Raw genomic sequence first — 17230 nt, forward strand, 5'->3', positions numbered from 1 at the left:
GATGGAATTGAACCAAACTTGACACACAGTTCTCCCATGACCAACAGAAAATACTGGAAGTATCCTTTGGTTTTGGAGTTGTAGTTCACCTACATCCAGATATCACTGTGGACTCAAACAATTATGGATCTGGACCAAACTCTACAAGAATACTCAATATGCCCAAATGTGAACACTGGTGGAGTTTGGGGAAAATAGAATTGTGACATTCGGGAGTTGTAATTGCTGGGATTTATAGTTCACCTACAGTCAAAGAGCATTCTGAACCACACCAATGATAGAATTGGGCCAAACCTCCCACACAGAACCCCCATGTGGGCCACATTAATGCGTGGCAGGAGACGGCTAGTCTTCAATAAAGGGATTGTTTTCCTACTCAACTGCGTAGTGTTTAAAGTCAGAGGGCTTTTCCTGGTCTGGAGTGCAACAGGCCCTCCCTCCACGTGTTTTGGACTTCAACTCCCACAATTCCATCCACTTGCGACACCGATGGAATACTTCCTCATTCTTTTGCACGCTGCTGGAGAGTTTTATGGCGTTGTAAATTAGTTGAATTAGCCTCCCCGCATAAGCAGTACTTAAATTTCCTACTTGACAGATGCAACTGTCTTTCGAGCTGCTAGACAAATGGGCAGAAGCTCACTCCGACCTGGGCTGGCATCGAATTCATGACCTCTTGGTCAGTAGTGATTTTAATGCAACTGACTCGCAACCAGGTGCACCACAACCCTGTCCAGTACTATATCATCCAAACAAAAAGAACCCTTAAGACAGGCATGGGCCAACTTTGGCTCTGTTGGAGCTCAGCTTGTGATTCTGTTTAAGGATCAGGATGCTTTGGATGTGGGGAGTGATGACAATGAGTTTCAAGATGGCAATGGTCTGGTCAATGATATTGATGCAGAGAACAACCAGGAGATCCCTGTTCAAAGTGTAGTTTCTCATGAGAATGTCCCTGAAGGGTGTGGGATGATGGTGTGCTCCCTGAATTGCTACCAGAGATTTCCCATGATTTGAAGCTTGAAAACAGCTCGGCACCTGGCCCAGCTGCAGAAATTAATGAGCAAATAGATAGACGGGAGATTAGTCAAAACAGAAGTGCCGAACAGTGGCTTCGACGTTCTGCCAGGCTCAGAGAGAGACTCGAACCTAAAGCGAAACCAATTTCTGAGCACTTGGGACATACCTTAACGAGGAGATAAAAGTCCCAAGTACAGGATATGTAGTCAGATGAAGCATCGTTTGGAATCAAGTCAAGTTTTCGTCCTTGTTTCTTGGAAGCTTTGCTTGGAAAGTTTCATGCTTAAGTGCCTTTGTTTCATGGTTTTGATTCTTGGAATCTATGATTTTATATTCATACCTTGGATTCATGTTTCCTGGATTCTTGGATTTTATCAGATAAGTTTTTGCCTTTTGTTTTTCATGGATTTTGATGAACGATTTCCCTGGACTGCTTATATTCCTATCTAATTGGATTTACCTATTTCTTTAAAGTGCTTTTTACTTTACAGCTTTTTAACTACCTTCAATAAAGGGATTGTTTTCCTACTCAACTGCGTGGTGTTTAAAGTCAGAGGGCTTTTCCTGGTCTGGAGTGCAACAGGCCCTCCCTCCATGTGTTTTGGACTTGAACTCCCACAACAGGAATACTGAGAGCAGGAATGTGTCCAGAGGAGGGCGACTAAAATGATCAAGGATCTGGAGAACAAGTCCTATGAGGAGCGGCTTAAGGAGCTGGGCATGTTTAGCCTGAAGAAGAGAAGGCTGAGAGGAGATATGATAGCCATGTATAAATCCATGAGAGAGCAAGCTTGTTTTCTGCTTCCTTGGAGACTAGGATGCGGAACAATGGCTTCAAACTACAAGAGAGGAGATTCCATCTGAACACAAGGAAGAACTTCCTGACTGTGAGAGCCGTTGAGCAGTGGAACTCTCTGCCCCGGAGTGTGGTGGAGGCTCCTTCTTTGGAAGCTTTTAAACAGAGGCTGGATGGCCATCTGTCAGGGGTGATTTGAATGCAATATTCCTGCTTCTTGGCAGGGGGTTGGACTGGATGGCCCATGAGGTCTCTTCCAACTCTTTGATTTGATTCTAAGTCCAAAACACCTGGAGGGAGGGCCAAAGTTGGCCCATGCCTCCCTTAAGGGAAGTTAAGTGTCCCATTTGGATGCCTTCCTCATTTCCAACTCTATTTCCTACCAAGATGAAACCTCATGGATCCCGAGAGGTTTATTCTGAGGTGGAAATTGACCTCAATCTGAGTAAAGACACACATACACTGTTCTTGAACGTTTAAATCCCAGTGTACTACTTAAGAGCCCAGTTCTCAGTATATCCCCAATCCCTAGAACTTATTTCCAAAATGTACGTGTTAGGGACCAAGCTGTTAGCCACATGTTGTTTTCACTAAAGATCAACGTAATCTGTTTTTTACTCTTACTTTGGTAAATCCACCTAATAATGGTCTTTGCTTCCGCTATTTAAGCTGCTTTCCACAACTGGTAGACCGCCAGCTGGCATATCCTCTTACCATTAGCACTACACATCAGGAAAAGAGTGTTTTTGTGAAAGCCCCAAAGTCAAATCGTGGCTCTCTATCTAGCTGCCAAAGGAAGTGTTGCAGGCCTTTTAAGGAGATTTGCGTTGACCGGCTTCTCCATGCAAACGAGGACAATATCTACAAATGCTGAGGAGCAAATTGGACTCAATAATAAGCAGAAGGCATTGGATGGCTTCTTCCAAGCACCTCCATGAAAGAGGGAGTTTCCTATTGTCACATGCAAGGACACTTAAGTGGGATTTCCCCATCTCGGGACACCAAATCCTATGTGACCTTGCATACCATCAACATGCTCTACCTCCGTGGCTTTGTTGTTGTTGTTTATTCATTCAGTCGCTTCCGACTCTTGGTGAACTCCTGGACCAGCCCACGTCAGAGCTCCCTATGGGCTGTGGCCACCCCCAGCTCCTTCAAAGCCAAGCTAGTCACTTCAAGGATACCATCCATCCACCTCGCCCTTGGTCGGCCCCTCTTCCTTTTTCCTTCCATTTTCCCCAGCATCATTCTCTTCTCTAAGCTTTCTTGACTTCTCATGATGTGGCCAAAGGACTTCATCTTTGCATCTAATAATAATCCCTCCCAAGGAGTTGACCATCACTCAAAAGTTGACCATCACTAACCCAAGGAGTGACCATCACTCAAAAATTATTTTGTCATTTGGGAGTTGTAGTTGCTGGGATTTATAGTTCACCTACAATCAAAGAGCATTCTGAACTCCATCAATGATGGAATTGAACCAAATGTGGCACACGGGACTCCCATGACCCTCAGAAAACACTATAAGGGTTTGGTGGGTATTGACCTTGAGTTTGGGAGTTGTAGTTCACCTACATCCAGAGAGCACTGTGGACTCGAACTATGATGGATCCGGACCAAACTTGGCACAAATATCCCATATGCCCAAATATGAACACAGATAGAGTTTGGGGGAAATAGACTTCGACATTTGGGAGTTGTAGTTACTGGGATTTAAAGTTCACCTGCAATCAAAGAGCATTCTGAACCCCATAAACAACAGAATTGGGGCAAACTTCCCACACAGAACCCCCATGACCAACAGAAAATACTTAAGGCCATCCAGTCCAACTCCCTTCACCAGGGCAAGAAAACGTAACCAAAGCTCTCCTGACAAAGAGCCTTCCAGCCATAGATATATATAGATATGATTCACACACACATATAGTATTATAGATTTGAAAGGGACCCCTAAAAAAGGACAGTTGTATGTTGCAAGTTCCAGAGAAGGCAAACCAGACCATCTCCACATCAACACTGACAAAGAACCAGCAAGCTGGAATGTGTCCAGAGGAGGGCGACTAAAATGATCAAGGGTCTGGAGAACAAGCCCTATGAGGAGCGGCTTAGGGAACTGGGCATGCTTAGCCTGAAGAAGAGAAGGCTGAGAGGAGATATGATAGCCATGTATAAATATGTGAGAGGAAGCCACAGGGAGGAGGGAGCAAGCTTGTTTTCTGCTTCCTTGGAGACTAGGACGCGGAACAATGGCTTCAAACTACAAGAGAGGAGATTCCATCTGAACATTAGGAAGAACTTCCTGACTGTGAGAGCCGTTCAGCAGTGGAACTCTCTGTCCCGGAGTGTGGTGGAGGCTCCTTCTTTGGAAGCTTTTAAGCAGAGGCTGGATGGCCATCTGTCAGGGGTGATTTGAATGCAATATTCCTGCTTCTTGGCAGGGGGTTGGACTGGATGGCCCATAAGGTCTCTTTCAACTCTTTGATTCTATGATTCTATGATTCTAAGAAATACTGTTTACCCACAAGCATAAAGACATTACATAGGTTGTCATGGAGGAGCCGCAGGATGTTCACAAACATCCAAGAGCTTCCATCATTGTCATTTCCACACAAACTTGGGAAATCTTTCCAATTGGTTTGTTTGAACGCAGTATTGCCAATAGTTCCAGTTATTTTAGGGCAGATAAGCCTTTCTAACCATTCTGCAGTAGCAACATTGCTACCAAGATGAATTCCCAGCAAGCCAAAGCAAATTTCTCAGCTATATAGTTCATAGGTTGCTTTGAGGAGAATTGCTTCAGTGCTCGCCCAGATCCTTTCCTTTCTGAAGCCAGAACACTCAGCCTACTTCTCACAAAGGAGCTCGCGCTAATGAGAAAGAGGGCTGTTCTTTCTTGAGCAGCAAGCTGTGGCTTCTCTGTGTTCCTCCTCAGAGCAGGGTTCTTGCTGCACCTTTAGTAAATGCCTTCAAGCTGGCTTAGCAGCGGTGGGGAGGTCTTGCAAAGAAGTAGCAACCCTGCAGTGTTCTAAGACTCCTTTCTGGGTCACATAGTTCCTCACTTGGACTTTTTTCCCTCTCTCTTTCTTTTCTTGCTGACACCATCCCCTTCCCTCCTCTGCACTCCTTTGAATTTCAATATGTGACGAATTGCCCCTCTGGGGCTGACGCAAAGGGGCCGGTATCCATCGTTCTCTGCAGGGGCCGCCTTGTGTAGGTGTGTGTCTTGACACGAGGCTGAAAAATCCCTTTTCCCTTCACAGAGTTTCAAGCAAGTACCTCTTGCAGGCAGCAGGTTGAAAGGGGAAATCATTTTTTCAAGTCTTACATTATGGAAAGCTCCAGGGCACACTTTTTTTCTGGATTAGCAGAATCTGAAGAAGCAGAACCACTCTGATTTGTATTTTTGTAGCCATGGATGCATGCCATATGCCAGCATATGTGGAAAAACACAAGAATGGCCATCAGATTAGAAAAAAAATCAACTTATATCCCAAGCTGTTTGAAGCCAAGTCATTAGCCCAACTCTTGTATGGGGCTCAGCTGGGCCCCTTCTCCAGTTTTGCCCCATTAGAGGTGGTTCAGTCCAAGTTTCTGAGATCAGCCTTGCAGGTACCTAAATGCGTTTCTAATGCCACCCTGCGACTAGAGACGGGTTTTATGAGAGTGGAGGCCAGGGTGTGGGTGGCCATACTCAACCTCTGGCTCAGACTGTCCCGTGCACCCCTTGGCCTTGCCCCACTAACCATGGTGGATGACTTCCAATCCACATGGAAGCAGGCGGTAGCATCCAAAATCTCCTCGTTGGGATTTTCTCCAGGTCTACTATTAGCTATGGATTACAATCAAGCCAAAGCACTTATTAAACAACGTATCACAGACACAGAGCGCCAACTAGATCTGGCCTCGGCTCCAAGCTTCCTTATCAGTGAAGACAGCAGATACCTTGCCTCACCTATGGCATATTTAACATACTTAGAGGTTCCTATTCATCGAAGGGTTTTCACCCTGGCCCGATGCCACGCTCTCCCATCAGCTGTACTCGAAGGCCGCTACTGGAAGATCCCTTTCCCAGAGAGGCTCTGCCCCTGTGACTCGGGTCATGTAGAAACAATAGAACATGTGCTCCTTCAGTGTCCGTTCTACAGGGATACCCGTGCCAGGCTTATCTTACCTCTGATAGACAAGCACCCAGGCCATTCAGGACAATTTTATACCTCCCTGCTACTTGCGGATACTAATTCAGCTACAACCTACAATGTCGCAAAGTTCTGTGCAGCAGCATACAAAATCCGCCAGGGAATGACTAGTTCCAAAAGTCAACTGTGTGTCCCGTAATCTTCTTCCCTGAATCTACAATTTGGTGATGGATCTGGGCATTGTATGTTTTTACCCTGTTCCCCCTTCTGCTCCCTCACCCATATTGTGTTTTTAGTAGTTATATTTATATTTTAATGTACCAAACATGCCAGGTTTGTCTGGAAAGGTGACACTATTTCCTGTGCTGGTCAATGACCGAAATAAATATTTTGATTTGATTTGCAACTTATATCCCATGTATTGTCGAAGGCTTTCATGGTTCCAACAGACCTCACTACCTCTGAGGATGCTTGCCATACTTACTTACTTTACTTAGGCGATCCCTCGTTGAACGAGTAAGATGGTCTTCCATGATGGGTTTCCTTGTGGATTCATAGGTGGCTGTGGAGCCCTATTCTTGACCTGCATCTTCTCCCACAGTGAAGGCATTTGTTTCCAGGTGGAAGGCGGTCCCGCTCAGGGTTGGCTTGACGTGCCTTCCTCCTGGCACGTTTCTCTCTTTCACCCTCCACTTGTGCCTCCTCGAATTCTGCAGCACTGCTGGTCACCGCTGACCTCCAGCTGGAGTGCTCAAGGGCCAGGGCTTCCCAGTTCTCGGTGTCTATGCCAGAGATTTTAAGGTTGGCTTTGAGGCCATCTTTAAATTACTTTTCCTGTCCACCAACGTTCCATTTTCCGTTCTCCACCACCAAGACACTATAATTGGAGGGTTATCATACTCGGACAACGAGGGATCGCTTAAGTAAGTAAAAGTAAGTGTACAGCTGACCACAGACTTGTCTTTCTTTTGAAACTAAAAAAGGATTCTGTTTTTACCATCTTCTGGGCCTGCAGAGGCTCCTTCGGAGAGAATCTCCGTCTCCGCAGCTTCAGTGTTGTTTTCCACGTCAACTGAATCCGTAGCTTCCGCACGGCACCTATTTGAATTGGACCTAGAAAGAGACAAAAAGGAATATGATAGAGTGGATCCAAGGAATGGCTCAGCTTGTCATTCAGGGCTCAAGGACTACACAGAGAATCCCAATTTCTGAAAAACAAAACCTACCCTCCAGCTACTATTTTCCGGGCCTTTTCCCCAGAAGGGATGCTGCTTGAGCCAGAAGCTCCCATGTCAGAATCAGAGGCATCGCACTGTCTGTCTTCTGGTTTAGAAAGCGGCTCGGAGATGTTGCCATTGGTCAATGTCCTGGGAGAGCCACGTCTACTGCTGGGCTTTGAGCTTCCCAGGCAACCTATGGAAAAGGCACATTCGTTGAGGGACATTCCAAAATGGAATATATTGCAGCAATCAATTAATTACAGTTACTGCAAGGGTTGTTGGACTGGATGGCCCATGTGGTCTCTTCCAACTCTATTATTTTATTATTCTATGTCCTGGATGAAGTACACAAAGAGTGATGCTCCATCCTATAACATCAATCAACAGAGTTATGGAAAGTCCGGGTATATAAGTCAACACAAATTTTCATAGAATCATAGAATCAAAGAGTTGGAAGAGACCTCATGGGCCATCCAGTCCAACCCCCTGCCAAGAAGCAGGAATATTGCATTCAAATCACCCCTGACAAATGGCCATCCAGCCTCTGCTTAAAAGCTTCCAAAGAAGGAGCCTCCACCACACTCCGGGGCAGAGAGTTCCACTGCTGAACGGCTCTCACAGTCAGGAAGTTCTTCCTAATGTTCAGATGGAATCTCCTCTCTTTAAAAACACACATGCATACATATGCTGCAAAAAGAATTACTGTATATACTTGAGTATAAGTTGAGTTTTTCAGCCCTTTTTAGGCTGAAAAGGCCCCTCTCAGCTTATACTTGAGTAAAAAAATTATTATTTTACTCTGTTATTATTATTATTATTACTATTATTATTATGACATTTATTATTTCAATCTATTTATTATTGTTATTATTACATTTATTATTTTACTCTATTTTTACTGTTATTGGGTAATAACAGAGTGGGTTAAACCACTGAGCTGCTGAGCTTGTTGACCAAAAGGTCGCAGGTTTGAATCCGGGGAGCGGGGTGAACTCCCACTGTTAGCCCCAGCTTCTGCCAAGCTAGCAGTTCGAAAACATGCAAATGTGAGTAGATGAATAGGTACTGCTCTGGCAGGAAGGTAATGCAGCTTCATGCAGTCATGCTGGCCACATGACCTTGGAGGTGTCTACGGACAATGCCAGCTCTTTGGTTTAGAAATGGAGATGAGCACCAACCTCCAGAGTCAGACACGACTGGACTGTCAGTGGAAAACCTTTACCTTTACTATTACTGTTATTATATTATTATTATTATTATTATTATTATTATTGGAAAGGTACGTAAACACATTTACATTGAAGGTTAGAGTAATGGTTTTAATGGTTTAATCAGAATTGGACAGTCTTATCTTAAATTACAGCTTTATGTAAATATTCAAAAACATTTAACCTAATGATGCCTCAATTAATGTAATTTTCTAGGAATATATAAAACTGTAGTTTTATATACAGTGTTTTTATAGTTGTTTTTGTAATTGTGATATATGATATTTTAATGAGTGTATATGTTTTTTATGGCTGGAAACCGGGCTGAGTCCCTCAATGAGGTTGAGAAGCTCGGTATAGAAAACTGTGAAATAAATAAATAAATAAATAAATAAATATATTTTTATTTTGAAACTAGCTGTTCCTGGCCATGCTTTGCTGTGGCCTCAGTCTGGTTTCTATCTTCTCTACCTCTTTCCTTCTCTCCCCCCCTCCCCCGGGCTTTTCTGTCCCTTCTTCTGTCCCTTCTTCCTTCCTTTTCTACCTCTTACTTGCTTTCCTTTCTTCTCTCCTTCCTTCCCTCCCTCCCTCCTTCTGTCCATCATTTTCTATGTCTTTCTTTCCTTCAGTCTTTCTCTCTTTCCTTCCTTCCTTCTTTCCCTCCCTCTTTACTTCCTTCCCTCTTTTGCTTTCCCTTCAGCTTTCTCTCCTTTATTACTTCTCTACCTGAGCCCCGCTTCGGGGGAAGAAGGGCGGGGCACATAGGAAATAAATAAATAAATACATCTTTCTCTCCTTCCTTCCTTTGCTCTATCTGAATCATTGCCTATATCCATGGCTCGATGGTCCTCTGTCGGGAGGGCTTTGTGTCTGGCCTGGCAGGAGAGGGCTGGATTGCATGGCCTTTATGAGTCCCGTCTCAATCTATGGTACCACTGGGCCAGCCCTTCCCCAGACTGAGGGTTGCTGAGAGCCACCCAAGGAAGTTTGCGCGCTGCCCTGGAGACTAGGACGCAATGGAACAATGGCTTCAAACTACAAGAAAGGAGATTCCATCTGAACATTAGGAAGAACTTCCTGACTGTGAGAGCTGTTCAGCAGTGGAACTCTCTGCCCCAGAGTGTGGTGGAGGCTCCTTCTTTGGAGGCTTTGAAACAGAGGCTAGATGGCCATCTGTCGGGGGTGCTTTGAATGCAATTTTCCGGCTTCTTGGCAGAATGGGGTTGGACTGGATGGCCCATGAGGTCTCTTCCAACTCTAGGATTCTATTTACTCGTTTTTTTCCCCCTCACAGTGGTGATGGGGCCAAGGCATTCATTTTCATCCTTGTTGCTTTGTTTTTTGGTGTTTTTTTGATCACTTGTTGGGTTGGTAGGTGTCTTTGGCCAAATCTGGAGTCATTTTGTCCAGTGGTTTTTGAGTTATGTTAATCCGACAAACGAACATTACATTTTTATTTATATAGACTAGCCGTCCCCTGCCACGCATTGCTGTGCCCACATGGGGATTGTGTGTGAGAGGTTTGGCCCAATTCTATTGTTGGTGGGGTTCAGAATGCTCTGTGATTGTAGGTGAACAACAAATCCCAGCAACTGCAACTCCCAAATGTCGAAATTCTATTTTCCCCAAACTCCACCAATGTTCATATTTGGGCATATTGAGTATTCGTGTAGAGTTTGGTCCAGATCCATCCTTGTTTGCATTCACAGTGATCTCTGGATGTAGGTGAACTACAACTCCAAAACCAAAGGACACTGCCCACCAAACCCTTCCAGTATTTTCTGTTGGTCGTGGGAAAACTGTGTGCCAAGTTTGGTTCAATTCCATCATTGGAGGGGTTCAGAATGCTCTTTGATTGTAGGTGAACTATAAATCCCAGCAACTACAACTCTCAAATGACAAAATCAATTTTTTTTGAGTGAAGGACATACATTGGGTTGTTAGGTGTCTTGAGTCCAAATTTGGGGTCAATTCCCCCAATGGTTTTTAAGTTCAGTTAATACCACAAACGAACATGACATTTTTATTTATATAGATTGACCAGTAGCTGCATTTCCCACCCTCGGCTTATACTCAAGTCATTACGTTTTCCCAGTTTTTTGTGGTAAAATTAGGTGCCTTGGCTTATATTCGGGTCGGCTTGTACTCAAGTATTCATAGCATTCTTCCCCTCTCCCATATGCTTGTACCTTCAGAGGAAATCTGACTGTCTCCCTTCAAGCGAAGGCTTCCATCTCCACAATCCATGGCTCTTCGCAGAGACAAGCTTCCCGCTGCCCCAGTTCGGCCAGTTTTGGTCGAGTGGCTTTTCTTGTTCGTGGCTGCAAGATTTGCAAAAAAATGCATGAGCACTTTGGAAAATAGAAAGAAAGAGATGTGTTTTTTTGGTTGTTTTATTGACTTCAGAGCATCTGCTAAGAGGTCACTCCAAGCCCGGAGCGGCACTTAAAGATTTATTGCTATTTCTAAAAATTACAAAAACTACATACAGGAGTAGCCAAAGATACATCATTTCTCTTAGCTGTACATCGCTGAAAGAGAGAGAGAGCATGTGCTGTTATCTCATCTCTGGAATATGTGACGAAACAGGAACTGTCCAAAGTTATACTCTAGGCATAAATCATAGCTCTGAGCATTTAACCCTTACACAGCACAGCATTACATTTCTACACCAAACACAGAATCATAGAATCAAAGAGTTGGAAGAGACCTCATGGGCCATCCAGTCCAACCCCCTGCCAAGAAGCAGGAATATTGCATTCAAATCACCCCTGACAAATGGCCATCCAGCCTCTGCTTAAAAGCTTCCAAAGAAGGAGCCTCCACCACACTCCGGGGCAGAGAGTTCCACTGCTGAACGGCTCTCACAGTCAGGAAGTTCTTCCTCATGTTCAGATGGAATCTCCTCTCTTGTAGTTTGAAGCCATTGTTCCGCGTCCTAGTCTCCAAGGAAGCAGAAAACAAGCTTGCTCCCTCCTCCCTGTGGCTTCCTCTCACATATTTATACATGGCTATCATATCTCCTCTCAGCCTTCTCTTCTTCAGGCTAAACATGCCCAGTTCCCTAAGCCGCTCCTCATTGGGCTTGTTCTCCAGACCCTTGATCATTTTAGTCGCCCTCCCCTGGACACATTCCAGCTTGTCAATATCTCTCTTGAATTGTGGTGCCCAGAATTGGACACAATATTCCAGATGTGGTCTAACCAAAGCGGAATAGAGGGGTAGCATTACTTCCTTAGATCTAGACACTAGGCTCCTATTGATGCAGGCCAAAATCCCATTGGCTTTTTTTGCCGCCACATCACATTGTTGGCTCATGTTTAACTTGTTGTTTAGACTATAAAACTATAAAACGATATTGGTTGACAAAACGGTTGAACATTGGAAAATGATACATACAGAATGTAAAAAAAAAATATTAAAAATTAATTTCCCGATGAAACCGGAATTTTATCTTTCAGGAATGTTTGAACTGGATATATTTAATGACACTGATAAATTGTCGAAGGCTTTCATGGCCGGAATCACTGGGTTGTTGTAGGTTTTTTCCGGGCTATATGGCCATGTTCTAGAGGCATTCTCTCCTGATGTTTCGCCTGCATCTATGGCACCCATCCTCAGAGGTAAGCATCCTCACTACCTCTGAGGATGCTTGCCATAGATGCAGGCGAAACGTCAGGAGAGAATGCCTCTAGAACATGGCCATATAGCTCGAAAAAATCTACAACAACCCAAAGACCACCAGCATTGAAGCAATGGTGCTCCACCATCAACTCCGCTGGACCGGTCACGTTGTCCGGATGCCCAAAGATCATTGTCTACCTGCGTGACCGCATTTCTGTGTACGAACCCACACAATCTCTTCGGTTACCTGGAGAGGCCCTACTCATGCTCCCACCTGCATCGCGAGTACGATTGGTGGGGACGAGAGAGAGGGCCTTGTCGGTGGTGGCTCCTCGACTCTGGAACTCGCTCCCTAAGGACATCATGCTATTTGTGTATGAGATTTATTTTAATTTTAAATTTTAATTTTAATTGCTTTGTATTGTGTGTGTTATTGCTTGTATTGATGTATTGTGGGCTCGGCCGCATGTAAGCCGCACCGAGTCCCTTGGGGAGATGGTAGCGGGGTATAAATAAAGTTTTATCATTATTTATCATTATTATTGTCTCCCAAAGCAGTTGCTCTACTCCATACTGAAAAACGGAAAACGGAATGTAGGTGGGCAGGAAAAGAGATTGAAAGATGGGTTCAAAGCGAACCTTAAAAACTCTGGCATAGACACGGACAACTGCGAAGCCCTGGCCCTTGAGTGTTCCAACTGGAGGTCAGCTGTGTCCAGCAGTGCTGTGGAATTCGGCTGCTAGGAATTGTGGGAGTTGGAGTCCAAAACACCTGGAGAACCGAAGTTTACCCATGCCTGAGTTAGACATTGTATTCTACAGAAATGAGTGCTAAGCTCGTCCCCACTTACAGTTCCGAATGTAGCAGCTGGAGAGGGACGATTTTGTCAGCAGCTCTCTCCCAAGTTCCTGCAGTTTGCTATAGCTATCTGTTCCGCAAGCTGCCAGGGCTCCTTGGTCGCTGGAGAAGGCGTATGCAGGCTGCCCCTCAGAAGAGGTGGTGTTGCTGCTTCGGACCTCAGACAGCTGATTCTTCACATCTGACATTTTGCTTCGGACTTCGGCCATCTGGCTTTTCAACCTTTTCAGCATCTTCAGGTCTGGTGGGACGCGCCACATAGCCTGGTGCCTCCGCTGGTCCCTCTCCTTTAGCGAATAGGAGGCTTGAGGGGGAGAAAACAGTCAAACAGAAAGATTATTCCAGGATGCTTCTAGTGAGCGGAGACATCACATCTACCTGGATGTCAGGAAAGAGCCCATCCTGGATGTTAGTTTTTGAAACAGAAATGGGATATGTGTACTCCCTGCAACCCATAGGCCTAAATATTTCATTTTAGTGGGTTGCTGAGTTTTCCGGGCTGTATGGCCATGCTCCTGAAGCATTCTCTCCTGATGTTTCCCCCACATCTATGGCAGGCCTCCTCAGAGGTTGTGAAGCCTGTTAGAAACTAGGCAAGTGAGATTTATATATCTGTGGAATGATGTCCAGGGTGGGAGAAGGAACTCAGTGCAAGGAATGTAATTGACTAAAGGACTGGCAATATGGACGACGAAACTGGATCACGATTTTAGTCAGGAGATTAATTGGATTGTTTGTTGATATATGTATTGTGCACTATGCTTTTATGCTTTTAAACTGTATACTGTCGACTGTTATATTTTGTTGTAAACCGCGTTGAGTCGCCGGCTAGGCTGAGAAACAGCGGTATACAAGTATAGCAAATAAATAAATAAAATAAAACTCTTATTTATTTATTTACCATATTTATATACCGCCTTTCTCAGCCCGGAGGCGACTCAGGGCGGTTCACAAATGGCAAAATTCAATGCCCCCAATAATCTATATAAATAAAAATGTAATGTTCGTTTGTGGGATTAACATAACTCAAAAACCACTGCTGAATTGACACCAAATTTGGACAAAATACACCTCTCAGGCCAACGAGTGACCATCACTCATAGAAACACTGAAAAACACAGTAGAAGAGACTTAAAAAGCAAAAGAAACCCCCCAAAATTACATTACAACACATACGCAAAAACTCTATATATATATAGAGAGAGAGAGAGAGTTTTTGGGACTAACAGAACTCAAAAACCACTGGGGGAATCGACACCAAATTTGGACACAAGACACCATTTAAAGCAATTTATATCCTTCACTCAAAAAATTCCTCCCAAAAAACAACTCAGAAACCACTGGACGAATTGACACCAAATTTGGACACAAGACACTTATCAGGCCAATGAGTGACCATCACTCAAAAAAATGATTTTGTCATTTGAGAGTTGTAATTGCTGGGATTTATAGTTAACCTACAATCAAAGAGCATTCTGAATTCCACCAATGATGGAATTGAACTAAATGTGGCACACAAAACTCCCATGACCAAAAGAAAACACTAGAAGGGTTTGGTGGGCATTGACCTTGAGTTTAGGAGTTGTGGTTCACCTACATCCAGAGAGTACTGTGGACTCAACTATGATGGATCTGGACCAAACTTGGCATGAATATTCCATATGCCCAAATATGCACATACATGGAGTTTGGGGGAAATAGACCTTGACATTTGGGATTTGTAGTTACAGGGATTTATAGTTTACCTACAATTAAAGAGCATTCTGAATCCCACAAATGACAGAATAGGGGCAAACTTCCCACACTGAACCCTCATGACCAACAAAAAATACTTAAGGCCACCCAGTCCAACTCCCTTCACCAGGGCAAGAAAATGTAATCAAAGCCCTCCTGACAAAGAGTCATCCAAACATAGATGGAGATTCCATCTGAACATGAGGAAGAACTTCCTGACTGTGAGAGCCGTTCAACAGTGGAACTCTCTGCCCCGGAGTGTGGTGAAGGCTTCTTCTTTGGAAGCTTTTAAACAGGGGCTGGATGGCCATCTGTCGGGGGTGATTTGAATGCAATATTCCTGCTTCTTGGCAGGGGGTTGGACTGTATGGCCCATGAGGTCTCTTCCAACTCTTTGATTCTATGATATAGATAGATAGATATGATTCACACACAGAGATATAGTATCATAGTTTTGAAAGGGAGCCCTAAAGAAGGGCAATTATATGTTGCATATTCCAGAGTAGGCAAACCAGACAATCTCCACACCAACCCTGACAAAGAAACAGCAAGAAATACTGCTTACTGACACGATAAATAAATAAATCAGGAATAATATCTCACAATCTGTAAAAACTCACTAAACATGGGTTATGAGTAGCACAGTCTGCTTAGTTCCCATTGAAGTCAGTAACTTTGGTACAGTACTTTATATGGGAGATGCTTTTAAATGAGCACTGCAAGAAAAAGGGCACGAACAAGTATTGAAGGTTTCCCCACCAAAGCTCCTTTCCTATCTGATTCTCCCATCTTTCTGCTGTGAACGTTCCTGTGAGTTTCTTCTATTTCTCCCTAGCTTGATATAAAGTAATCCATTTTAGGATGCCATCTCAATAGACATCAGAATGCTAATTCTATCTCCAGAACTTCATACAATTCCCCTAGGTGTGTTCCTATATGACAGATACCATTGATCAGGCCATCTTCCGGTGCTACCCAGAGAAACAGGAGTGTCACTAAAGAAAGCAATGACGCAGACAGTAAGGTTCACGATACTTGAAGCTCAACTTCACAGCTCCTTACCAGGAGCTTCCTGTCAAGTTTTCTGTTCCTTGAGAATTTGGATCTCTGAGCAAGTCGCTTTCCCACCTCTCTTCCTCCTGACAACACAAGACCAGTATTAATTTGCGAGACTGACTCAACCGTGTTCCCTGTTCCAGGCTCTATCTTCCTATCTTTAGAGCCGACAGTACAAACACTGTCATTATGCAGAGGAGAGGAGTACGTGCACATGCCATATGGACAATCATTTTCTCGGCTGCTCTGTTAAGTCAACAAAATGGCTCTTTCGAAGGTGACCTTGTCAGAAATATTAAATATTAACTAGGTATTTTTCATTACATAATGCCTGGCTCGAGAGCAGTATGTGTGAAAAAGATCTTGGAGTCCTCGTAGACAACAAGTTAAACATGAGCCAACAATGTGATGTGGTGACAAAAAAACCAATGGGGTTTTGGCTTGCATCAATAGGAGCATAGTGTCTAGATCTAGGGAAGTCATGCTACCCCTCTATTCCGCTTTGGTTAGACCACATCTGGAATATTGTGTCCAATTCTGGGCACCACAATTCAAGAGAGATATTGACAAGCTGGAATGTGTCCAGAGGAGGGCGACTAAAATGATCCAGGGTCTGGAGAACAAGCCCTATGAGGAGTGGCTTAAGGAGCTGGGCATGTTTAGCCTGAAGAAGAGAAGGCTGAGAAGAGAAATGATAGCCATGTATAAATATGTGAGAGGATGCCACAGGAAGGAGGGAGCAAGCTTGTTTACTGCTGCCCTGGAGACTAGGACGTGGAACAGTGGCTTCAAACTACAAGAGAGGAGATTCCATCTGAACATGAGGAAGAACTTCCTGACTGTGAGAGCCGTTCAGCAGTGGAACTCTCTGCCCCGGAGTGTGGTGGAGGCTCCTTCTTTGGAGGCTGGATGGCCATCTGTCAGGGGAGATTTGAATACAATATTCCTGCTTCTTGGCAGAATGGGGTTGGACTGGATGGCCCATGAGGTCTCTTCCAACTCTTTGATTCCATGATTCTAGGTGAACTATAAATCCCAGCAACTACAACTCCCAGATGTCAAGATTCTATTTCCCCCAAACTCCACCAGTGTTCACATTTGGACATATTGAGTATTTTTGTAGAGTTTGGTCCAGATCCATCATCGTTTGAGTCCACAGTCATATCTTTGGATGTAGGTGAACTACAACTCCAAAACAAAAGGACACTGCCCACCAAACCCTTCCAGTATTTTCTGTTGATCATGGGAGAACTGTGTGCCAAGTTTGGTTCAATTCCATCGTTGGTGGGATTCAGAATGCTCTTTGATTATAGGTGAACTATAAATCCCAGGAACTACAACTCCCAAATGACAAAATCGTTTTTTTGAGTGAAGGACATACATGGGTTGTTAGGTGTCTTGTGTCCAAATTTGGTGTCAATTCGTCCAGTGGTTTTTGAGTTCTGTTAATCCCACAAACGAGTATTACATATATAGATGGACAAAGAAGAATCTAACAGGAAAACGCCAGGCCCGGTGTGACTTTCTATAGATTTAATTTTCACTGGTTTTTTTTTTCATGTTTTACATTTTTATTT

At 44.0% G+C, this 17230-nt stretch overlaps 1 protein-coding gene across 1 annotated transcript in view; it reads right to left on the reverse strand.

Moving 5' to 3' along the window:
- TRIM37 (tripartite motif containing 37) overlaps positions 1–17230 on the reverse strand; it is an 85621-nt gene that overhangs the window by 7665 nt on the left and 60726 nt on the right. Inside the window, exons 19-22 of the mRNA XM_060757043.2 lie at positions 12856–13167; positions 10570–10701; positions 7179–7365; positions 6950–7065 (exon numbers count right to left, since the gene is read on the reverse strand). Of these exons, the coding sequence (XP_060613026.2) occupies positions 6950–7065; positions 7179–7365; positions 10570–10701; positions 12856–13167 (747 nt within the window). The remainder of the gene's footprint in view (positions 1–6949; positions 7066–7178; positions 7366–10569; positions 10702–12855; positions 13168–17230) is intronic.

This window comes from Anolis sagrei, chromosome 11 (assembly GCF_037176765.1).
Source record: "Anolis sagrei isolate rAnoSag1 chromosome 11, rAnoSag1.mat, whole genome shotgun sequence".
Lineage (NCBI taxonomy): Eukaryota > Metazoa > Chordata > Lepidosauria > Squamata > Dactyloidae > Anolis > Anolis sagrei.